Source organism: Chaetura pelagica, unplaced genomic scaffold (assembly GCF_000747805.2).
Source record: "Chaetura pelagica isolate M959 unplaced genomic scaffold, ChaPel_1.0 scaffold105, whole genome shotgun sequence".
Lineage (NCBI taxonomy): Eukaryota > Metazoa > Chordata > Aves > Apodiformes > Apodidae > Chaetura > Chaetura pelagica.
This window is the reverse complement of record NW_009953393.1, coordinates 2628817-2654659: the sequence shown is the minus strand read 5'-3', so window position 1 is coordinate 2654659 and position 25843 is coordinate 2628817. Positions and strand designations below refer to the sequence as shown.

Sequence of the window (25843 nt, the reverse complement as noted above, 5' to 3'; positions counted from 1 at the left end):
ATATCAGGACGCTTGATCTGGAGGCAGAAAATGTGGATCAGTGCCAGTAAGAACCAGACTATTTTAGCCTAGCAGGAAGTAATTGGTTTTGATACCCAGTATAGCTCAATCAATGTGTAGGTTTTTTGGGTAATTATAGACTCGCCCATAGCAACAGTATCAGGTATCTTGGAAACTTGTTAAAAATGTTGGTTATTCTGTGCTACCCTGCTGTGCACCTGCAATGTTTACTATGAAAATACGGGAATGTTTACTTTGCATTTCTTGGAGGTTTTCCTCTCATCTTGTCCTTTACCAAACATCATCCACCCATACACTTAAAACAGAGTGTTATATCACAGGAGGAAAAAAAGCTGTAGCTTATTTTCACATCGATTATGAAAAGCTGTATCAAAATCTTCTCCAATTCACCAATCACACACTTCCCTAAGGAATGGAATTATTCCAAACGCAGACCTGTGCAACTGCTCTGAATTTGGTTTTGGTTGGCAGGAACATGCAAGTAGGTGTAGATTGCTTGTAATGTTAGAAAAAGGAGATTAAACTTTCAAAACATTGAAAAAAAAATAGAGAAGGAATTATAGCAATTATATTTTTGTTCCATTTAAATAAAGCTATTATGTAAGTGTCCACTGCAGTAGGATTGGTTTTAAAGAAAGTTCAAGAGTTACACACTAGTTGTCTGGCATAAAATAAAAACATACCTCAAGGAATTAAGAATATGACATCCTGATTATTATTTTTTCTAGTTAATGCCTCAAATCTGCCCGTAATAAGAGTATTGAAAGTCATTAAGCAGCAATTTTTAAAGAAGAAAACCATAAAATGATGTTGTCTGAAGAAAAAACAATTGGTATTCAATAGCTATTTAAAATAAAAACATTACTTGGCATGCCCTCAACAGAAAGAATGCCTACAGTGTAAAATATTAATGATTCTCAATGTTTTTATCAGATTTTCATACACACAAGAGGAAATACTAAGCTGCAACATAAGGAAATATCAAACAAACCAGAGCCTGAGTCTACAAATGGATACAGGGAAAAAGGCAAAACTGGAGATTCAGACAAACTACCTATTATTCGGGGCTCCTCAACAGCATATTTTTACAGACAAAATTCTAATGCACCAAACAACTAAATACACCACTCTTACTAAAGCAAAACATTTTTATCTGTTGATACTAAATCAATATTCACACCTGGACACACGTGCCTGGCACATTCAGCTGTGCTGCTACGTGGGCAACAAAATCCCTCTGCCACCTGTAGGCACATACAATTGCCAGCCCACTCAAATTTTTGCCTCTTCTACCTCCACAATGGTACCACTGCTTTCAGCTGCAGGGGACATACTGCAACAGTGTTTCACCTTTCAACAGAAAAAACAGAAATTAGCTTCCTAAGGTAAAAGATATCCAGGACTCCAGGACTGTCTCTAATTTACAAATCCCTAGGCAGCTTGTGCCTCTAATATTAATGGGTTCTCCTTGAATGCTGTCTGGTTCAGGCAATTAAATTTTGCTGTAATTATTTAGATAAAACTAAAGTAAACAGGTTGAGTCATCCTGGCAATAGGGATTTATCTGGAAAATGTGGCTTTACTAAGAACATCTGCTAACACCACGACAGTTACTGAAGTGTGTGAAGTCCCAATGACTTTTCTTTTTTAATTATTATTCTGAGAAAGTTTAAATAACTGCAGATTGAAAATGCCTGTTACACTGGAAATAGCCCATGAAACCATCTTTCATTTTGTGTATCATTGCATACCTCAGAGATTGTTCAGAGCAGCGCTCCAAGGTTTATAGACGAGTTTGTTCATAAGCCTGATGTCCTGTCTAAATACTCAAAGAACCTATATTTATTGAGTACAGGAATTCAGAACAGTAATGAAATCACAGACAAGCTTTGGTTTCTTTAGCTTTAGAGGAAAGTGCATAGCTTTACATTCTTTTGATATCTTACGAGGGTATATAGACTTATTTTTCTCCTTGATGGCGACAAGTTTGTCTTATAAAACAGAATGCATTTTGCAACTGCCTTAACTTCTGCTTTCTTCTCTGGGGCAGTAATATTCATTTCTCCAAAGAGTCTGAGCAGACAAGATGCATTTCTTCCTCTAAATATTTAAATGTTTTTCTGAATACAGAGGCCAAAATCTTGAAATAGGAGATCTGTAATTGTTGCACATTTAGTTCATGGTGACTTGGTTGTTGGTTTGTTGTTTTTTTTTTCATTTCCTAATCTGGCTAAAACCTTTATCTAATTTAATTTTGTTTGCAAGGTCAAAATCAGCATAATTTTGGTAAATGTGTCAATGTGAATATTTTCATGTCTAGGTTTTGGTATAGAATTCTTTACTGACAAATTCTTTTTAGGTTTTCCAGTTTTGTTCAGTTGAGTTTGGACCCCTACCAATATATATTAGACAGATACAAACCTAAGACAGTTTTTGGGTTGCTTTTTGGTTGAAATTCCAAACTAAACGTTCAAGCTCTCAAACTCTTGATCCAACAGATTTCACTGACTAATTATCTTGATTTTTCATGGTGTTCTTTCTTTCTATATTTAAAAAAATCTTAATTGTTGGACTGGTTATGTTTGGTTTTTTTTAATCTTCTATTCACCATAAATGAAATCAACATATGATTACATCTAATGCTCTTTCTAAGAAAGCTCCTCTGTAACATCATTATTTTTAAACTGAATAAATTTCCCCAGTTAGCATAAGCAGTATTTTATCTCTAATATACATCTAAGAGTCTAAAGCTTCTCATAATATGTCAGCATTTCTCCCTCTGGTAAAAACAGCTGTCTGTCTTCATCCAGTCTGAGCTGTGATCCCAGTAGACTCCCAGCAGAATCTCAAGAGAAAAGTGCTCCCCAAAGTGATTTTCAAAAAATCAATGCTGTTTTATTTACGTAGGTTTGTCATTATTATTAAATGCTTATGCGTGAATTTAACAATTCTATTTTTAATTATAATTTCAAGCAATTTCTTTGATCCCAAAGTGCTGCAGTTTAACCCAGCAGGCAGCTAAAAACCACACAGCTCTTTGCTCAATCCTCACCTCCAGTGGGATGGGGAAGAAAATTGCGGAAAAAAAGGTAAAACTCACGTGTTGAGATAAGGACAGTTCAATAGAGCAGAAAAGGAAGGGAAAATAATAATAATTACAAAAGAATATAAAAAAAAAAGTGTTGCACAATGCAACTCCCACCACCCCACTGACTGATGCCCAGCCAATCCCCAAGTAGCTGTCACTGCCACCCCCTACCAACTCCCCCAGCTGTACTGTTCAGCATGTTCAGTATGACATGGTGGGGAATATTCCTTTGGCCACTTAGGGTCAGCTGTCCTGGCTGTGTCCCCTTCTCAGCTTCTTGTGCCCCTTCAGCCTCCTTGCTGGCAGGGCAGGATGAGAACCTGAGAAGTCCCTGACACTATGTAAGCACCACTGGGCAACAATTAGAACAGCAGTGCATTTTCAACATTATTCTCATCCTAAATTCAAAATACAGTATTATACCAGATGCTAGAAAGAAAATTATCCCAGCCAAAATCAGGACACAAAGTTAGGCTTCTTGGGGTGCAGTCCCCATGGTTCCCCAATTAATTTTTTTAAGCACAAAACAAGGTATCCTGTGTTCCATCCCCTGCAGTACAGCAATTGCTAAGCAAAAATTGCCCTATTCCACTTTCTCAAATCACCTACTGTATAGACATTAAGATGTGTTTGCAAAACAGAAAGAGAATGTAAAAAAGACAGAAATAATTTTGACAAAGTTTCATAAAATTTGTTATCCTGCAGGATGTTTTTCTGCCTAAACACGGTGCCTTCAACGGTGCCTTGCTTTGTTAAGTTGTCTTCCCATTTTTGCAACACAATCTTAGGAGTAGCTGTGAAAAAAAATAACTTTCCTATTCCAGAGTAACAAGAAAAACTAAGAAACTTAGATTTCTTTGTCTTCTAACTATTAGGAATAATTAGCAATTTTCCAAAAACTTTCCTTGATCCAGGCACTTAAGGTAAAAGAAGGAGGCCTCAGGTTACCTCCCCTCTTGCTTCAATTAATTTTAAGTCCCTTGAAGATTTTCTTAAAAAAAAAAAAAAAAAAAGAAAGACTTACAATTCCTCTAGAACAAAAATTTTTAATAGCTCTAACTGATAAATAAAAGAATCCAAATCAGAGCTCCATGACCTACCACCTACGGGTGTTCAATTCCATGGCAACATGAGACTTCCTAATGATTACTCAGCCTTAGATTACTTCACCCATAATATTAGCATCCAGTCCTCCTGCAGGGAACTATGCTATGAAAAAAGTTTACTGGAAAGTGACTGTTCACAGAAGCAACCTGTACCACCAGGTAACACTTCTGAGATTTTTCAATAGGAAATGTCTGTAGGTTGCATTTTGAAAGTAACAGCACTGAACTACTAGTGCATCACCTATCTTGAACAATCAGTTCTGCAGTGCAGGCCATCACAGACATTACACAGAGATCTTTAACTGATGATATCTGCAGAACTATAAAACCCTTTACACTTGATACATTTGTGTCTGTATACACAGTATCCCGTTAAATATGTATGAACATGTAAATATTAATACCTATCACTGATGTACTCAGTTTCTGATTTTACCACTTCTAAATATTATCCAGGTTGGTTTTGATTCTCTCAGCTGCTGTACTGCAGCTTGTGTTTGGTAAGATTTTTTTTAAAGGTGTTTAAGAATATTGAGGATGAACACATTTTCCTCATATGCCTTCAGAAAGTTTTTGATTTCTAAAAGCTAAAGAACACTGGATTTTGAATAATTATTATATTTAAAAAATATTTTGCCAGTATAAGAGAATCTGTAGATAGCTCTGGCATCAAAAAAGTGTTCACACACTTACTCAAGACACGATTAAAATCCAGGTATAGGGCCTGTAGCTACTGTAAGAAGTAGAAAATTACAATGGCAAATTTAAGAAGTCAGTCCACTTTTACCAATGATAAGTAGAGTCTAATCTCAATACGAAATCTCTCCGATACAATCATACTACCCAAAAAACAGGCAGGTCTCAAGGGCATATCCTAATACAGTTCAGCAGACGTCACAGTTTGTCTAGGTTCTCAAACCAAATAATGAAGCAGTGACACTACAAGAGTTACTTATGTCAAAGCTGTCTCATATAAAATCTTAATAACTGCAGAAAATGGGACTATGTTGCTCACACAAGGATTTCCTGCAATAGGACTACAGGGTACATCTTTTCAGAAATAGATCAGATTCTAGTAGTTTCTAGCATTGGAAAGGGTTTGTAAACTGTGAAAATCAAAGACACAAATACACTTGCCAAGATCCTTCATTTCACCAAGAGAATTAACAAGATGAGGAAAAGTATTGCCATGGTTCTTTGTCTCTCTCCTGCCTGGCTCACCAATAAATGTGATTTGGGACCAACACAACAACAAAGGAACAGCCCCATGGCTGCTCACTCAACCACCCCCCCACACACCCACACACTGGGATGAGGAGGACAAAGCTCATGGGTTGAGACAAAGGACAAGGAGGGTTCTTCAGCTACTAAGGTCCCAGGCAAAACAGACTCAACTTGGGGAAAAAAGAATAATTTAATTTCACCCAAATCAAACATACTCAGGACACAGACAACACACAGAGCAGGGCTTGCATATGTTACCCCACCTCTCCCTTCTTCCCGGGCCCAAATCTCTTTGTTCCTAGTTTCTCTCCCTTCTTCCCTCCAGTGGCACAGGGGGACAGGGGATGGGGTTTAGAGTCAGTTCACAGGCTGGTGGTTCTTGCTGCTCCTTCCTCCTCAGGAAGAAGGATTCCTTACAGTCCTTCCTGTTTCCCCAGGGGTCCCTCCCAAGGGAGCGAGTCCTCCACGAACCTCTTCTTCATGATTCCTTCCCACGAGATCCAGAGCTGCTCCAGCCTGGGCTTCCCACAGAGACACGGGCTGCTTCGGGAACAGCCACCTCCGCAGCACCACTCTCCTCCTTCAGGACAGCTCTGCTCCCTCAAGTACTTCTCTGCTCAGGTGTTATCTCAGTTCTTTCATATGTTAATCACTGAGGCGCATCTACTGTCCCTCTAATGGCACCTTGGCTCGGTTTGGAGCAAGGGGAGCTTCTCAGCTTCTTACTAGAGCCACCCCTGGACCCCTTCCCCCACTACCAAAAAACCCACCAAACCAAACCAAAACAAGTACAAAGATAAAGATATGGGAAATGTGACTTCTGAACATCTTTCATATTAAACTCCTCTATGCTTGTCACAAAGCTACTTAATGGACTTGGAGGAAGGAGTTACAATATACAGCTACTATCTGCTGCTTCCATCACCCCTGGAACTGGAAAAGCAAAAGATAAAGTCACTCTTAAAAAGCTGTCAAAGAAAGCTGATATTTTGGAAGCTATAATCTTCTGTAAAATAAAGCAACTTCCATGAAAGAAGAGATATGAGACAGTCAAATTACGAACACAAATAACAAGATCTACCCTGTTATGTCTACCGAATTTCTGTGCTACTTCCCCAGAACTAAAAGTTTGTTTATAAAATTGGTATAAAAATTGGAATTGCACTTTTTCATTTGGATAGGTAACTGATATGCTCTTAGTCTGGGAAATTAGCTTTAAAATTGTTGTAAGAAAACATATTTTCTCCTGAACCAATCTCATTAATCTAAACATTCCCCTGGCAAGATTCATTCAAGAAATTAAAACAGAAAGATAAAATGAAAGAGAAAAAAATATCAAACTATACAAAATAAATAAACACCACCTGTTATGAGTAAAACTGCCAGTACATTAAGATAGTAACACTGACAAAGTTTAATAACAATTTTTCTCTTCTTTAAAAGAAGCTCAATTTTGGAGATTGTAAATTCCCAATAAAACTGCAATTTAATTAATATGCACATATTATTGAGAAATGCTTGATGTTTTTGGACCTGAAGCTTTTTAGTATTTTTATATCCAAAATATTTTAAACCATATAAATTATATTTTATACCATGGAAAAATGTTGAAGGAATATGCAAACTCAAAACTCCTTATGTGAATTAAGTAGGAATTTCCACCAGTTCTAATTTGTTGGATGGTGTTTCATTCATGCTATTTTTAACAGACATCAGTGAAAGCAAATACTGAGAAAACATATTGAAGAACATTTGGTTCAATGAACAGAGGGAACTAGCATCAGCTGCAGCCTCACTGTTTGGCTAGTTTCAATGAAAGACTGTTTTATAAGTTTTAAGTGATCACAATTTTTCCTGGTTATACGTACAGGCAACTTTTTCATAGCAACATTGATGAAAAGTGATATCTGTGCAAATACACATCTATGCATGGTGAGGAGGTGGGGAAAGGGACAAAAGAGAGAGGGACTAAAGTGTAAATCTGGACTGGAAAGTAGAGATGTAATCTTCATGAAAGCTCTAATGTCCTTATTCATGTCTATAAATCTGCCAGCCAGGAAGAGAAAAGATTTATTATTCAAGTGACCCAACTCACTGCTAGAGATGCTTAGGCAGAAAGGTGAGAAGCAATGTCTCAAATGAGTAGACCTGTGAGACAGACTAGAGACTATTCAAAGCAAACAGCTTGCAGACAACAGATAAAGAAATGGGCTTATATAATCAAGAACATATATATAGAAAAGCCAAATACTAGAAGAGAAATCCTGTGCAGAAAAAAGCCTGAAATTCTGCAAATGCATTTTTCATGGGAACAGTTCTTTCCACTCCAGTGTTACTACAGGTTTTATTTAATGAACTCCATATGATATCATATTAACAGGCACCTGATGATCATGCTAACACCCTGTTCTTATTTTTTAACTTCAGATCAGCACTAGCCTTTTAAGAGTTTAACACAACAGAAACAAGCAAGTCACTTGCACACTACCAAACAGCCGAGTACTTCCTTGCAGCCAGAGAGGAGCCAGGGCACGGGCTGAGGGAGGAAGCAACTTCCAGCATGGGTGGACACAGGTGGGCTCTATGAGGGAATATTCCCATTGTTTGGGAAAGCTGTGAAACTGTCACACTGCTGGATAGAAGGGAGACCCAATTAATGTCCTTACTGTGAGGAAGGGAATGAGGACAAGCAAAGGTGTGCGAAGTGAGAGGGAGCTGAGTGTTCTGTGCAAGTGTCTAAAGGCACGATGAGAGGCTGGAGATTAAACCTGGAGGTCTTGGAATGGGAAAATAAAAAGGGGCACTGGATACAAATCCAAAGGAAAAACAGCTTCTTTCCTTCTGCCTTTTCTGAACCATTACTCTGAATGGTACATACAGTCAGACGACTGGTCCCTCCTGCCTTCATTTGCTTCTGCCTCATACACACAATATCTGTCTCCAAGGCCCAGGAGTTGCTGACATTTGAAAATATCACGCTGCAGTGGAACACTATATTTATGCCTCTGTTGAAAGCAAAGCTATATCTCAAAGTCCCCAGAACCCACCATTACTTTCCAATTGCCAAAGCACGAGTTTTTGATGAGGGCAGAGTAAGTCAGCCAACATGCTCTCCACCATTAAGTCCAGCCAAAAGCTGCTTAACACATCAGTCCTTGTCCTATAAATCAGAGTAGACGAGGACTAAAACCGATTTCCTCTTCCTCCTTCTTTTAGGAAGGACAGAGTAATTGAGGTTACAGAAACCTGACAGTTATTAACAGGGATAAACGTGATAGTCCTGACCCTAACCGCAGTTACTGAGTCCGATGCATGTGCGCGCCGCCATGTGCACACGCATGTGTGCGGACACCACAGGACTCGGATTCTCCTGGCAAGTTCTCAGCTGCTGGCAAGATGAAGCAGTAACACTGCTGGCACAGAGATGCTGAACTGAGGACTAACACAGGCCAGCAAAGTCAGAGTGAAATTAGGTTTCAAAGATTCCAGTGTTGATTTTCCCCTAGAAAAGAGTAATTCTCATCATTGTTTCCATAAAAATAATATGTGCTCTTGACAAGTGATCTGCAGTTCTTCGCACACCCAGACATTCTATGTTGGTTACACTCTGCTTGGAGGCAGACACTGGCTTTGGTCAGAGGAGATTGCAGCCTTTTTACATGATGCATCTTAGTGCATGGTGAAGCCTGTCAGGACTGTGCAACTCTAAAGCTTCCAAAGCACTCGGCCAACATTAACTAAATGTAAAAATTAATTTAATTTAAAAAAAAAATTAAGTCTGATACTGCCAGCCTTAAAAACTCTTGGTACTAAGAAAGAAATACCTGTTTAAGCCAAGGAGATGTTCTCATTTAGGGCCAATCCCATGAGTTATTTACATTGCCAAATCCTGTTTAGGTGCTTAAATTACAGTTGATTGCAAATATTTTTGTGACCGTGGCCCTTAAAGCCTAATCCCTGCCAACAAGCAGCTGAGGGCTATAGAATACCATTCTCTGACCTTTTCTTTGAAAATTGAACCATCATAGTTCAGTTTTCAAAGGAAACAAAACAAAACAAAAAAACTGGGATTTCTGGGAGAGTTTCCAGAACTCCAAGCTAACAAAGCCAGAAGCAGCCACTGCCATATTCTATGGTGAGGAGTTTTTCTTCTTACAAGCTGGCTGATGTAAAGTGTGATTCATTAATGTAATGGTTTTGTGTTTACACTTCTCACAAAAACTTTCTATGGGAACAGCATCACCACTGAATCTTGACTAACAAAAAGTATTTACTTCTTCATTTTATGGTCATTCTCATGCACCTTCATGTCCCATCTGCAGTTCTCTTGATGGAAATGTGTAGGGCTATCGTATACTTCTATTAGGTCAGATGTGGAGATCATTACTAGGAATTATGATTGGGATAGTGCCTACGGATTCTGTATTTCATGTGATAAACAGTGTGTTTAATATGAAAACCATCTGTACATCAAGGAAGAGAGAAGAAATTGTAATATATAGTGCTGAGTGCTTGTTTCTCTCTTTGATAGATCTCTAATTAACTGACTTTTCTTAGCTGATTGCCAAGGGCATATGCAATGCCTCTTCCTGAAAGATATAAAACAGAGAAGGCAGATGATACAAAGAAGGAATACGCTCCCTCCTTCAAGGATAGGTTTGAGCTTGAAGTCAAAGCAAAGAAAGGCTGAACTAATTTTTCAGCCTGAAGAAGATAAAATTGATGAGGCTCATGGCAGTCCACAGATTTTTTTCAAAGAAAAAGGAATAATCTGTTTCCTATGTTCACAGTAGATGAGAAAACTAGTAATGGACTGCATTTATAAGCAAGGAAATCTGGCATAAGACAGCAGAAAAACAGTGAGGTGAGTTCACCACTGGCACAGAATGTCTCAGGACGTTAGAGATTCCTCCTCATCAGAGGTGTTACAGGGACATCTTAGACAAGCGTGTCAGAAATGAAATGGGGAATGTTAATCCCACATTTAGACAGGGAGATTGATTTACTGACTTCTAGACTGTTTTCCTAAAATTTTTGACTCTGTGGCTTTTAGCAGGTGCTCCTGCGCTAGAAGCAAGCCATGGGAGCAGGAGAAAGAAAGATGACTACAAATAATGCAGACTGATGAGCCTTTAGATTTTTCCTTGCTGATGGGATGGAATTGAACTCATCCTAAATGTTTTTTTTCAGCAATTTCAGAAAAATATAAAGTAGGTAAGAACAATTTAATCAGGAATGGAGATCTATTTACAAAAACATTCAGACAGTTCTGGTGCATAAATCACATGATCTGCTCTAAACAACCACTTTAAACTGGGTCAATCAAATACCTACCATCTAGCTTGTCAATAGGTCTACCTTTTGTTTACTGAGAAAGAAATGTATTGGACTGGCTCAGCTGCAGTTACCTGCTCTCTTGGTATCTAGTGTTAGTTAAATGAAACCCAGCACAGGTGACTGGTTTTCAAAGCTCAGAAACTTTGTCTTTTGCTGACCTCCAGTATCAGCAACTCTGAATGACAGACAAATCTATCATTGGAACTTCTCCCTGAATCAGCACTGGAAAAACTGTTGCAGGACTCACTGAGGGGAGACACCAAGTAGCCACCAGTGTTCCCTTTTAGATAAGCAGACACGAGTGAATCTAGACTATGTAGTCAATTGCCTAGCTCTCCTTTCATGAAAGGCAAGCATAGCCATGCTTACCACATTCCCACATGGGAAACTCTCCTGCTGCCCAAGTATGTCCCTCCTACATTTCTAATTCCTGCCCAAAAGATGGTTCATGTTTCTTTTTCATGATTAGTACATTTTACCTTAGAGGCAATTACAGCAATTTCATTATTGCAAAGAGTAAATCTGGTGCACTACTTGATTTTCATTTCCACATTATAAAGTCCTGTAGAGGAAGGTGCAATCTGTTTTTGCTTCTGTCTGTGACTAATAGAAAATGTCATTCCCCTGCCCAATAGCAAAGATAACTCCTTTTTCAGGCTTGTATTTCAGGTCATAACATGAAGTCTGTGCTAGCTGGCTTCTCCTACACCTGCACAAGTTAATGGAGCATTTGTCTGGATTCAGGCAAACCAAGATGCTTTCCAGGTTCACAAGTTAGTAAGGGAAATACAGTTGCATCATCTTTAATTGTTAATTTATATTTGCATCAAAAAGCAGAATCATAGAATCATAGAATCTTAGGGGCTGGAAGGGACCTCGAGAGATCATCTAGTCCAACCCCCCTGCTAGAGCAGGGTCACCTAGAGTACATCACACAGGAACTCATCCAGGTGGGTTTTGAATGTCTCCAGTGAGGGAGACTCCACAATCTCCCTGGGCAGTCTGTTCCAGTGCTCTGTCACTCTCACAGTAAAAAAATTTTTTCGGATATTCACCTTGAACTTCCTATGCTCCAATTTACACCCATTACCCCTTGTCCTATCACTGGTCATCACCGAGAAAAGCCTAACTCCGTCCCCCTGACACTCACCCCTTACATATTTGTAAACATTGATGAGGTCACCCCTCAGTCTCCTTTTCTCCAAGCCAAAGAGACCCAGCTCCCTCAGCCTTTCCTCATAAGGGAGATGTTCCACTCCCTTAATCATCTTCGTAGCTCTGCGCTGGACTCTTTCAAGCAGTTCCCTGTCCTTCTTGAACTGAGGGGCCCAGAACTGGACACAATACTCCAGATGTGGCCTCACCAATGCAGAATAGAGGGGGAGGAGAACCTCTCTTGACCTACTAATCACACCCTTTCTAATGCACCCCAGGATGCCATTGGCCTTCTTGGCCACAAGGGCACATTGCAGGCTCATGGTCATCCTCCTGTCTACCAGGACCCCCAGGTCTCTTTCACCTACACTACTTTCCAGCAGTTCAGCCCCCAACCTGTACTGGGACATGGTGTTGTTCTTCCCCAAATGTAAAACTCTGCACTTCCCCTTGTTGAATTTCATCATGTTTCTCCCCGCCCAATTCTCCAACCTATCTAAGTATCTCTGAATGGCAGCACAGCCTTCTGGTGTGTCAGCCACTCCTCCCAGCTTAGTGTCATCAGCAAACTTGTTGAGGGTACATTCTATACCCTCATCCAGGTCGTTGATGAAGATGTTGAACAACACCGGTCCCAGTACCGACCCCTGTGGGACTCCACTAGTCACACACCTCCAACCAGATTCTGCCCCATTGACTACAACTCTCTGACTCCTTCCTTTCAACCAGTTCCTAATCCACCTCACTTCCTGATCACCAAGAAGTTGTGAAATTAAACAAGGCAAGCATGGATCTGATGATTATGAAATAGTTACTACTCTAACATTTATTTATTTTTTTTCTTACTTCTGATTCTTCGGTCTGTTGTTCTTTGATACCTTCAATATTTCAAAAAAAGATGAGCTGAGTTGATACTGATACATTAGATATATATGCTGGACTGAGAGAAAGTGCAGAGTCTTTACTGGGTCTTGCTCTACACAAAATTAAACTCAATTTTAGTGGTAGCTCTTTTTTATTTTTATTTTTTTTTAATGCACAGTGCTTATAGGGCTTTTTTCTTATTACTGTGGTTCATAAGTTAGGAATATTCTTTATAACAAAGTCACTTGCAAATAAAACATTTATTTTCCCTAGAGGATTAAAGACATCAATTACATTATTGTATTAGTGGGTCTGACAAAACAGAGAGCACCCTGAATTTTCTTAGATGACTGTCTGCATTTGCTAATTATATCTACCTTCCATAAAGAACTGTATTGATCTTCCTTTATCATGCTAACTTTGCAGCCTTATCCAAATCGCATTAGTAAGAACTGTGAGGTTGAAAGACTGGGATAAAGAAGTAGTATAGATTCAAGGAGAAAATAGAAAATACTAAGAAATACCTTGCAAAATAGGAGTTTCCCCAAACACATTACTAGTTCCAATGGCATATGAAATTCAGGCTGAAGTAAAGTTTTATGCTGATTAGGCAGATATTTTTTCCTTGGCAGCTTTCTTGTTTCTTTCAATCACCTGTTATCTTCAGTACTTGGAATTTAAATAATAAAAATATTTATTCTCTTTCTGAAATCAATTTAGGTGAACTAGTTGTGGCTCAATTAGCATGATATGGAAATCTACATTGGTAGTAACCATTTTTAAAGCACATCTCCTTACCGCTTTCATCCAGCAAGAAATCATCCTGGTAACGGAACTTTTCTGGTCCACATGCAATAAAAATGTCATCATCACCAAAGAAATCCTGAAGGCACATCACCTAGAAGAAAAAGAAGGAAAGGAAGGCATTGTAAGAAATATCACATGATCAGATTTGTAGAAACAATAAATCACTCCTTGTCTCCATCTGCATGAAAACTCTTCACTTTTAATGGAATCAACAGGGCTTCATCTCCAGATAAATTTCAAAGCTGTGCTCTAACCATCTGTTACAAGTGAGAAACACTTCCATGGGCACTGCAGGGAGAGAGAGATAAGGCAAAAAGCCATAACTGTCACATTTACTACACGATGCATAAATGGGGGATGAGGTAAATGCCTTTTGTTTACGCACAAGGTACCATTCAATAGTTAGCAGATAATTAATTTCCTTCTGAGCCCACATTTCTATCCTTTCACTGCCACGAAACAAGGTTACAGCTTTGTATGCAGAATTAAATGTAGTCATTTCAGCAAAATCTACAGTACAGGGAATGAAACTCATACAGGTGAACTGAGTCTCCCTCACACCATCTTCATCTTTTTCAGCAGAGTTGATGTGAAGTTTCTCCGAAGGCAACAAGCTGAGCCATCAGGTGAGCTGGGAATGATTCTCCTAGTACTGAGTAAAAGAATAATCCCTTTCTACTCCCAAATATTAAGTCAGGATAAGGCTGGTTAAGTTTTATGTCCATACACGAGATTTCCTTACCACAGCTTTTAGTTCACAAGGTACTATTTAACAGCTTAAAGTTTCTATTTATACAACTATTTTTATTCATGTTCTTAAAGAAAAATCAGTAACTCCCAAAATGTGACTTTGGATTTTTATTGATCCAGTTCTGACAAGTTTTAAAAACAAATATCTGACTAGGCCAATGGTATCCTGGGATGTATTAGAAGGGGTGTATTGAGTAGGTCAAGAGAGGTACTGCTCCCCCACTACTCTGCCCTTGTGTGACTGCACCTAGAGTATTGTGTCCAGTTCTGGGTCCCTCAGTTCAAAGACAGGGAACTGCTTGAAAGAATCCAGCATAGAGCCACAAAGATGATCAAGGGAGTGGAACATCTCCCTTATGAGGAAAGGCTGAGGGACCTGGGTCTCTTTAGCTTGGAGGAAACTGAGGGGCAACCTCATCCATGTTTACAAATATGTTACGAGTGAGTGTCAGGAGAAGAGTGAGTGTCTTCTCTAGGACAAGGGGCAACGGGTGCAAGCTGGAACATAGGAGACTCCACGTAAACATAAGGAAAAACTTTTTCACTGTGAGGGTGCCAGAGCACTGGAACAGGCTGTCCAGATAGTTTGTGGAATTTCCTTCTCTGGAGACATTCAAAACCCACTTGGACACGCTCCTGTGTGATGTGCTCTAGGTGAACCCGCTCTGGCAGGGGGTTGGACTAGATGATCTTTTGAGGTCCCTTCCAATCCCTAAGATTCTGTGATTCTGTGATTCTGTGACTACCTTTAAAAAACAAAGACACTTGGTAAACAGTACTATAAACTCTATTCCTGTTTCACATCTACAATAAGATTTTTAAATGCTATGTTTGATTTTTTTATATGTTCACTAATGTTCAAACAGGATAATTTCACAAATAGAGTTTCAAATCAACAGATAGAAAAGTAACACAAATAGAATTTCTAAAATTGCCTAAATAGTTGAGATCAGTCCAGCTGAATCAGACTATCCCTCTCATAAAAAGCAGGTGGAGAACTTAGCATTTAAAGTCTCCAAAAACACAAGTGAAGGAATTAGCCAGTGAGATTAGACACACCTTGCCAGGCTTTGACACAAAAATATGCAACACTCCCCACCACCCCAACCAGAACTAACTGCTATCTAGGGGTTATACAATTCAGATAATGCTTCCCAGAAACATGTCTGAAGGCTTTGGTATCTACAACAGTTATGCGCCTCTATGCTAGAAAAATCTTAAGGAAGAAAAAGAGTGGTACACATCATGATTTGCTTGCAGAGTAAGATTTGTCTTTAAACTATTTTAAAGTTAGAGATGTAGCGAATGAAAAAAAAGAGGAAAGTAAGAGAAGACCCAAATGAAACAAATACCCAAAAAGAGACAAAGATACTCCCCAAATTATCCTTTCCTTAAGCAATGCACATAATTTGAAATCAGGGTCCACCACAACCTTGTTGCTATCACTGCTGTCAGCTTAACACCACACAGCACCTGAATGCCAACACCAAAAATGTAAATATTTTAGAGATGTTTTTATCATGTTCCTACTCAGTTTATGTTCTATTAGTGTATCAGCCTCAGCAATCTTTATATAAACTCATTTACTTCCCATCTCTTTTTTTGTCCACAAGACATATCCTGACTATCTTCCCACCCCATACTCCCACCAAGCATCAAACATCTCTTCCCTTCAGTCAAGTTCCTCTGAAATTGCCACCTCTCCCACAGCATGCACAAAACTATTAATTTGCAGAATGACATTCAAAATCCTGTGAGATTTCCTGTTTGCCTCCCAAGTTTGCCACACTTCTGGCAAGTGATAACCTCTACATTTGAGTTTATGCTAAGCAGAGTATTAGAACTGAGCAAATAATAAGCAACCCTAGGCACAATGTTGAGTTATTTTTACAACAAGCACAAATGAAAATTAAATTCACATTTGAATTAAAAAAATGGTATGGGTTTAATAAAACTCAGAAATTATTGGCTCTGCCTTGTTAAGAGGGTTTCATTCAAGCCTAAACAAGGTATTAAAATGGAGGGTGCCAGGCTCAAATATAGCAATATTTAAAGCACCTCAGGTTCAATCAGTGCAATTTAAATGCAAATAAGAAAGAGAATAGGATTAGCACAATAGAACAACTTGTATATCCTTTTTAAAGTTTTTATTAAATTTTATACTAGCCATTTGACATGTTCTTATGCTCTCCTCTTTCTTCCATGCTCTCACTTTCCTAAACTGTATGTAAAATTACATACGTCTCTTACAGTTTTTCTTGCCTCCTGAGATTTTATTGATTTAGGCATTATAATTCCAGCTCCTAGAAAGCTCACAGCAAGGGCATGAGTTGCCTCTAAATCCATCCTCTTCAAGAATAACTTCTCTTCAGGCTTCCAGTACCTTTTTAGATTGTTTATTGGAAGCCTTACAATGTCCTTCATTGTCTGCTTTTTCCATCCTATCTGCCTCAGCTTCCTTGGCCTACTCTGCTCCTCAGAGGTTACATTGAAGGGCTTTTCCAGAAGGCATCTAACAAATACAGAGCACCCTCTGCCAGGCTTTTCAGGAGAGAAATTTGCAAGCACTTTCTATTCATACTCAGTCATCAGCTAAGCAAAAAGACTTGCTTTTTATTACCCATTTTCACTTCTGTAGAACACAGCTCCTTAGAAGTTTTGGTTCAGATCACCCATACAGGTCTGTGCCAGTGGTTAAGAGGCCAGTGTGCTCTATTGCATATGATCAGCTTTAAAATTAGTCAATTTAAAAACAGTGAAATACAAAAGCCTCTCTGAACATTTTCATTGTTTTCAAACCACAAAATCTATCTTCCTCTTTTTCACAAGTAGTTTTTATCTTCCATATTCCACAAGGATGTTTATTACAGCGGGAAAAACAAAGTCTATGCAGGCAGGAGCAGTCCAATATACATCTTAAGTAAAAAAAAACCTGAAAATAATAAAAGCTTTTCACCACACACCTTGTATAAAATATCCTGTGACACTTGTAAACAAAAAACTTCCTGGCAGTGAGGTGATATTTAAAGTTAACGGTGTCTCTCTTACTCTCTGTAGGGGAATGAATAAGTATCAGTAACACTACCAGAGGCCAGGGTGTCTCAAGCATTACAATTCTTTGCATCGGTGGTGAGAAAGACAAGCAGCAGCAAAGAAAATCAATCATCAGTACAGCCTTCAGACAATACTCAAGTCACATAAAAGACTAGCTGACCTGTAAATACCTGACGCAAAACAGAGGAGAGGCAGAAGAACTCATCATACCTAAACTCACCTAAGAAAGTTGTACAGGCTGCAGCCTGGAACCCTCGCAAATTCCACTAAACAGTTTATGAATTCCACATGCCCTTCCAGTGGGAAACACAGGTGTCTGCCTAGGAAGAACCCTAGATTCTTTCATATCTCAGATATCAATGTGGTGCTTTAGCTAGAAGTGCAGAGGGGACACGGGGTCCCAGCTGGGCCAGGCACCTTCAGCCACTGAGGGACTGCAAAGCAGATAAGGTGAACTGCCCCAGGAAAAGAAAAGGGAGCAAAGCAGCACACTTGTCTTCCAGTCCAGCCCCAGGACTGGCTTTCCGTCATAACACAAATACTATGGATACATTAAATATTGCTTCCATTTTTCTTTGTTTTTTTATACAGGTGAGTACCTGGAACCAATGAGAAATTGCCAAACTATTGTGGAGTCTTTGCTTTTCCTGAGTTGACATGACACATTTCAGCTCTTAATATTTACCTCTTTATACTTTTGTATAATTTTTTTGTATAATTTTAAAGCTGAAAACATATCAAGTTAATCCTAACTCTGACATCTTTAAATAAAATGTAAACAGAAACTTCAATTTTCCTCTGCTTTCAGGAATAGCTCACAGCACCAGCATAGGACACCACGACCATCAGAATTACTAACTCTCATGTTTTTGTTACATTTTTCATATTGCTGGGTTCTTGGATGGAAAAGAATGAGGGGTGTATTCTGTGTGTTTATGTTCTTTTATTAACAACAACTTAATTAAACTCAAGGCCGAAAGCTATTTTGGATGAGCAATGAGAAAACCTCAAGCTGGGCTGCCTTCAGGCAGCTCGGCTGTTGGGGAGATGGAAAGAAAAGTAAGGACAAAGAAATGAGGTGGTAAAACAAAAAAACATGAAGAAGGACATAAGGAAAACTCAAATGATCAGTGGGTATTGCATTTTTCTAAAAACAAAAGGGCAAAATTAAGGATAGCAAAAAGAAAACATGAGGTATAAAGGAAGGAAGAGAGCTGCAAGGCAGGAATGAATGCACAGAAGGGGTGACAGAGGGGCATAACAAGGCTAGTGGGAAAAACCATCCTAAAGGCAGAGCATGAGTGACAAGCACCCTCCAGACTTCAACCCATAGCCAGCCAGCTAGGAAGTTTTAAAGCTATTTTAAAATAGCTTTCTTGAACCTGAAACTATTTCATGTTGAGTTTCATTTCCCTAACAGGCAAAAAAAAGACATTTTAAAAAAAACCACCTTTATCCTTGGAAAAACCTCAGTGTTTAAACGACTCATGGTTTTAGGACTCTGACTCATTAATTTTGTGTCAAGTTTTATGAGCTTTATTATGGAACTGGTTTTCATTTTCCTGCTACTTTTGGTTCACTCAGCCTCAATGTTCAATTCCTAGACAGGTCTCTAGTGCTTTGTATGTCAAAGGAGCTCACTACACCTCTTTTCTACTATTTTCCTTCTTTTTTTTCCTCCCAACTGATTTTTTCCAAAAGCTCTTCCTTGTTTTAAGATATAAATCAATCTTTATTTCTTTATTGATGTTTTCCCTGTTTTCCTCATTAACCAAACTATATTTTCCACTAACCACCTCTGCAGTACTTACGTTATCCATTTTCACACTCTCCAAATATTGATTTATGGAGGAACATCTCAGGTCAGATCTGGAACTGAGTTCACTGCCACCTACCACAGGCAGTCAGTAAGAAGTCTGATGACAGCTATGGATTTTCCTGAAAGCTTATAAATCATAGAATAGTTTGGATTGGAAGGGACCCTAAAAAGTCATCTAGTCCAATCCTACTGCAAGGACATCTTCAACTAGATCAGGATGCCCAGAGCCCTGTACAACCCAAACCTGAATATTTCCAGAGACTGGGCATCTACCACCTCTCCGGGCAACATGTTCCAATGTTTCACCACCCTGATTGTAAAAAATGTCTTCCTTATATCTAGTTTAAATTTATCCTATTTTAGTTTAAAACCATTATCCCTGGCCCTATTGCAACAGGTCCTGCTAAAACGTTTGATCCCATCTTTCTCACAGGTCTCCTTTAAGTACTGAAAGGCCAAAATAAGGTCTCCCCACAGTCTTCTCCAGGCTGAATAACCCCAGCTCTCTCAGTCTTTCTTCATAGGAAAGGATACACTTACTACATATTACTACATTTATCTACCACCCAGTACAGGGCTGCTTCCTATACTAGCTTTCCGAATGCTTTGCTTAGTTTTGTAATATATTCCTTACTGTGTAGAGCTCCCCTTAGCAGAAAAAACAGTAAAACAACCATTATGCATTTTGACGGATTTTACAGCTTTGGAAAAATCAGAAATTAATCATTCCATACTGGTGCAAATGCTCTTTAGGTCATTACTACGAAGCAAGAAATCCAAACATATCAATAAGGCTTTAAGGAAAGGGAAATAAAAATACTAATTGTAATATCAAGCTTTTTTGCTTTTTTTTTTTAATTGGAGGAACCCCAACCAGCCCCATTCTGTATGGACTACGGGATAATAGAAAGAAATATCCTTTCTGAGGGAAAGGAATTAGACCTCAACAGGAATTCAGAGCATCACATTTGAACATTCCCTTCAATTTTAAGGCAAGCCTATTTCCTTTCCTTTTGGCTCAGGCTCTGAGGCTTTTATTCATGCCCACATGTAATCTGTCATTACACACATGCCACTTCTTGAGATGCTGTCATCTACAAAAAATTATAATTTATCATTTGCATACAGGTACTTCCTCTCTCAGCTTCTGATTCAGGTTCTCTCCTCAGGTGGTGGCTTAGCTGAAGGCATTGGGAAGTATCTGCTACACATTTCTGAAGCTGAACAGCACTGAATTAATTCTTTTCTGTTGGGGTGAAATCTCCATGGTGAAAATTGCATCATCTAGCTGTGAGAGCTTTTCAGTGAGGAAAAGCATTTTATCATGAGATTCTCATTGCAAGAGTGCCCTCTGTAAATGAAGAGGAGATGTTACCGTAGCGGTTTCTGTAAGTGAAGAGATGTTACTATAGGGGTTCAAACTGGCTGAAGCTACACAGCAACACTCTTTACCAACTGGCTGGTGAGGCCACACTGAAGACTAATGCCTCTAAAACAGTATGTGTGTTCCCCCAAATTAGATGAACACAAGGAATCACTATAAGAATGTTTGTACTAAAATTCAGCACAAACAGCTGAGAACTGACCACTCTTAATTTGGGTCTCACCAATTCAGAGGTTTCTATACTTTTTTAATTGTTGAAGATGTATCAAAACACTTGTACAATGTGTGTATTTATCAGCATCCATTCTGTAGTATATAATGCTTGGCCTTTATTATCTTTATATAGCTAAGATTTGGCAAATAAATCACTGTTCTCCTCAGTTAAAATACGTATTTCTCTCTTCTTCAGGAAGGGCTTTTCATAAGGACAAGAAAATCTTCCCGCAGTGCACTTATATACTCTAATTTTAACATCCTCTGTTTCATTTTTCTATGATGCACTAACTAATGACACGCTTACAAGAAAATCAATCTAAATAAAAACCCCAGGGTTTGCAATTGTACCATCACCTTCTTCTTAAGAAATGTGTTTAATTTGTGATAAATCTTTCTCAAAACTTTCAAATTTATCCTCCGAAGTTCAGATAAAGATAATAGAAACTTCACAGTTCTAATAGACTGAAACTACCATACCTTAGCCTGAAACACTAGGTGAGACTGGAACAATTTTGTTGTTAGATTACAACTAGTTTAGTAAATGAGCTTCTTTGTTATGGAATGTGAGGAGAGCAGGGGATATTTCCCATCAAGGAATGCACAGGCTTATGCATGAATGCAATGCTGAGAAGCACTAATATTCAGTTTCATGAAAGGTTTCTCTGTGGGAACCACTAACATGCTCAGTTCAAACTCTTCCTGTCAAAAATTCCTTCATGGCAGATAGGATAGGAGCAGTAAGGACATGGCTCCTATCCACACCAAAAAATTACTCCTCCTTGAATGTCACCTTACTTACAGCTGCACCAATGCACAGTTGTGCTGACTAGCTAGTGTGGAAGAAAATTCTCATGGGAAAGAGGAAAAATGCAGAGACAGCATCGTCAAGCAGCCTAGGGTGGGCATCTCCTCTTTTCTCCTACTTTTGCATCTCATATAAGCTTGCTGCCCTCCAGTTTTCTAACTCACTCATTGCTTCTTTTGTCCCCTCATAAAACTTCATTTCCCTCTGGACGTCTTACTTCCAAGTCTCCAGCACTGACACCTGTTCTCACAGCCACCTCTTAAACCATTACTGTAGCTCCTCTTACAGCAGCTCTACACTCTACATCACACACCACAACACTGTGTCTTTCCCACAGCAACTCCCATTTCCTTTTCTACTAGATTCTATTTTTCCCCCTACACAGGAATTCTATGAGCATCTTATTTCCTTTCCCTCCCTGGCTACAACGCTCTGGCTATACATTGTATTTCCACTCCCACATCCTCCCCTTTAGCACCCTATGAAAAGCACCACAGACACAAAGTTATGGCCCTTCACAATCTCTCAGTCAATACACTAAGGAATGGTATTTGCAAATTTAACAGCAGCCTCTTTCTGAAATGCTTTTTCCTCACTTGTATTTTAACCGCAGTTTATCAGAGCCACATATTTTCTGTGGAAATCTCCCTTCTGATTTTCATGGTACCGTATTTTGTTGCTCTCCTGCTTCCAAAGACTGCAATCAATGCGTTTCCTTGAAGCTTCAAGCCATTATTTTGTTTCTGGAGTGGCCTAGTCTGGCTCCTTCCTCTTATTCTGTGATATGTCCTTGATTACTGTCATCAGGAAACTCTACACCTTCTCTATTTTCAACTTGAGAACCAACTATATGAGCTGTAAACTTCTACTGGCTTCCCAAGTCCATAATGTTAGTGTGCTCCTTAACTCCCTATATAAAATAGGTCTCAAATAGTTTGCTACTATTATTGAAACCATGTCTCAATAACTATCCAGTTCACAGATCGTAGCATTCCATTCCATCAAAAACAGCTAAAAGTAGACATTTCAGAGAAGTATTTCAGATCTTGCAGTTAAACAGATGTGAGGTGAACAAATACCTTCACTGGCTTCACCCAGCCATCTAATGACTGAAGACCAATGAAGCATGAGCTTCTGCTCTTGCAAAACTGGAGGGTCATGTTATTTACAGAAACACACAACTCTCAGTAGAGTTTCTCCAGAGCCTCTTTTTTTTCCTTGCTATATCTGACTGATGGTCAGTTTGAGACTATCATACACAACTTAGATCAGGGAAACCTGGATTTGTTCAGTTTACATAGCAAGCAATAGATTTGCATTGTGGTTTCATAGAATTATAGAAAGGTTTGGGTTGCAATGGACCTTAAAGATCATCTAGTTCCAACCTGAAAGGGCAGGGACATCTCCCACTATATCAGGTTATTTGGTTGCCAGTATGGTTTCAACAAAGGTTTGAGTTATCTACAAACTGACTCATCTTCCTTTTTGGGTACTGCACTTTTTCAAGTTATTGATATATGATATTATTTAGTCAGAATCCAAGGTTTGTGTGCTGCAGAGGTTTTGATATCTACATAGGATTACAACAGATGAAGAGCTGAAGAAAAGCACCACAGTAAGAACATAACATTGGTACTTCTTTCTGTACATACTCATGCTCAAGGTCCTAAAATTTACTTAGCCTCAAAACAACACTGCAGGGCTAAAAATAGTTTTAAAATTCTGCTTAGTGAGTTTTAACTCTGCTTCTTTTGGTGATCCTAAATTGTTATTGTTTGGTATTTCCTACAAAATTAGAATTTGCATTTCCAGCCGGTTATAGCCTAGATTTTGGCTGGAAGTGCCTTGTGGCATTGGCTACACCTTAAACTACTGTAAAGCATCCAGAAAAATCACAAACAGTAACAAACAAGCAATGACTTGCATACAAGAGACCACATAATTCTTGAAACAACCCCCTCATAGAGTCACCAAAGAGACAGACAGACATTTGCTCTAAGTTCTGCATCAGAGCTTCATCCTACTGTTTTGTGGTTAAACAGGTGGCCCATAGCATTTTCTTGGCAGACAAGAGGCTGTTAGAGCATAAAGCAAGGCAAAAGCAGCTGTATGTCCTCTACTGTCTGCCCTAGGATGACACAGAAAGCAGGACCAGGCATTAATACTGCCTCTTGCATTGGTCCTGAGAAAGGACAGAGGGATGCTCTCTTCCCTGAGCAGCTCTGCCCAGGAACACCTGCTTGAAGCAGCAGCTGGCCAGGTGATCTTCATAGAATCATGTTGCAGCTCAAGTCAGAACTACTCCCACATGCAGGGAAATCCAAACCACCAGGTGTTATCTCAAAAATAATTATATTCTCATTAATGATATTATTGTTACATTTAAATTAATTTTAATAACATTTGAATATTTTTATTTTTACTAATATCACATAACACAAAATATAAAGCTGAAATGCTGGATGATTATTCAGGCAGGTAAGCAGAAAGGCACACTTATGAGCAATTCAAGCACTGCAGCAATTTCTAAGCAATGTTTTTGGCAAAGAAACAGGAAAGTGAACCTTCAGGTTCAAAAGTCCAGCTGTATGAAGAAGCGGGATGTCCATCTGTCATGAGTGCATCCCCAAGCATTCTTTTTCTCTGTCAAATATGCACTGGATATTCCTATACCACAATTAAAAAGGAGATAACTTTGCAGCCTCAGAGCCCAGACAACCTTGCTTGTAAAAGCTGAACACGTATCTCAGCTAAACATTTCTCCTAAATAACAAATCACTTGGCCACATCAACTACAGCCTTGTTTTGCATCTAAGGAAACTGAATCCTGCCAGTCACTGTAAAGTATGCTCCTGTTAATCCCATGGCCATAGCACAACAGATCAGCATGATTCTGATGGACAATTCAAACGGCAGAACAAAGCTTGTGAAGGGACAGAGGAAAAACAACTCCTCACACGTTTCAAATGCATTAATGTTAAACAGAGGATGCTTTTTCAGTACAATCACACATTGAGCGAATGGCTGATTTAACAGCAGAAGATATAATTAATGGGCCAACAGAAAAATAGTTGAGGCTTTGACAGCACAGTTCAACTACAGCTGGATTAAGTATTTTTTCTCTGCCATATTCATTTATTTCCCTGTTTCAGCTGCAATACAACACTACCATTTAGTGGTCAGACAAAAGAAGTGCGGACTCCTGTAGTTTAGTCCAAACAGATGGGAACTATTTCAGGAGTAAATAATGTACTCACTAATCTTAAGAATCAGGAAATTAATATTATTCTAATTTATGATTGTTATTTTTTCATTGACTGGGATAATATTACTTTTCAGAATACTGTACCAGATACATTTAAAAATTTAAATCCACAGCTTTGTTATGTTTGCAATCAACAGCAGAGCACTGGACTAGATTCCCATGTCTGTGTGTAAAGTCTCTAAAATAAGCAAGAACAGGTAATAATGAATTTCCATTGCTCACATTTCATGCCAAATTTAGCTAATGATTGAATCTGATTATTTAATCCTATCCTTTCAGTTGCTGAGAGCTGGTAAAAGAGGGGGCAGAGACCAGCTAGATGAAATTAACTTGTTCAAAAGAAAAATGTAGTCAGGTGCCAATTGCTGAAAATTATAATCACAGGTTCGACAATAAGAAGGAAATGTCTTTTTAAAGTAGAGATAAAAATATTTTCCAGGGTAAGCTTCTAGTGCTAGACAAAATTAAACATTGTACTCAGTCATGCTCCCTGTCTTTAAAAAATGCATTATATTTGCCCATTTCCTCAAAAGCCAATTAATGTGTCTGCTATTTGTGAAGCAGATTAAATGCATTTCCCCCCAGATCTTGCAAACTTGGATTTTATTAATAAATCTCAAAGCTAAGGTGTACACAATCAACTTTTCTCAAAATCTGTGTTGTTGTTGTTGTTTTCCAAGTACTTGCAGATCAATAAAGCCTTGTAATTGTAATTTTTCCTGGAATTCAATATAATTTTTCAACCAAAGACATTCTCATTATTTTACCTGAAAGTGTGCAACACTGTTATTTCTCTTTTCAAACAAGACACCTATCAAACACATGCTGTGATGCAAGTATGAGTCCTTGAATTAACTCTAAGAGCAGAAGCAGTTGATTTATTTTTCACCACTGCCCACTATGTATTTTTCTAGAGCTCTGCTTATTTTTGTGAAGTTTTGCTCAGCA

At 38.7% G+C, this 25843-nt stretch overlaps 1 protein-coding gene across 6 annotated transcripts in view; it reads right to left on the bottom strand.

Annotated features, from left to right (window-relative positions):
* Nucleotides 1-25843, bottom strand: part of DCLK1 (doublecortin-like kinase 1) — a 238820-nt gene that overhangs the window by 104755 nt on the left and 108222 nt on the right. For all 6 annotated transcript variants that reach the window (XM_009998337.1, XM_009998339.1, XM_009998338.1 and 3 more), the window contains exon 3: nt 13594-13693. In XM_009998337.1, the coding sequence (XP_009996639.1) occupies nt 13594-13693 (100 nt within the window). The remainder of the gene's footprint in view (nt 1-13593; nt 13694-25843) is intronic.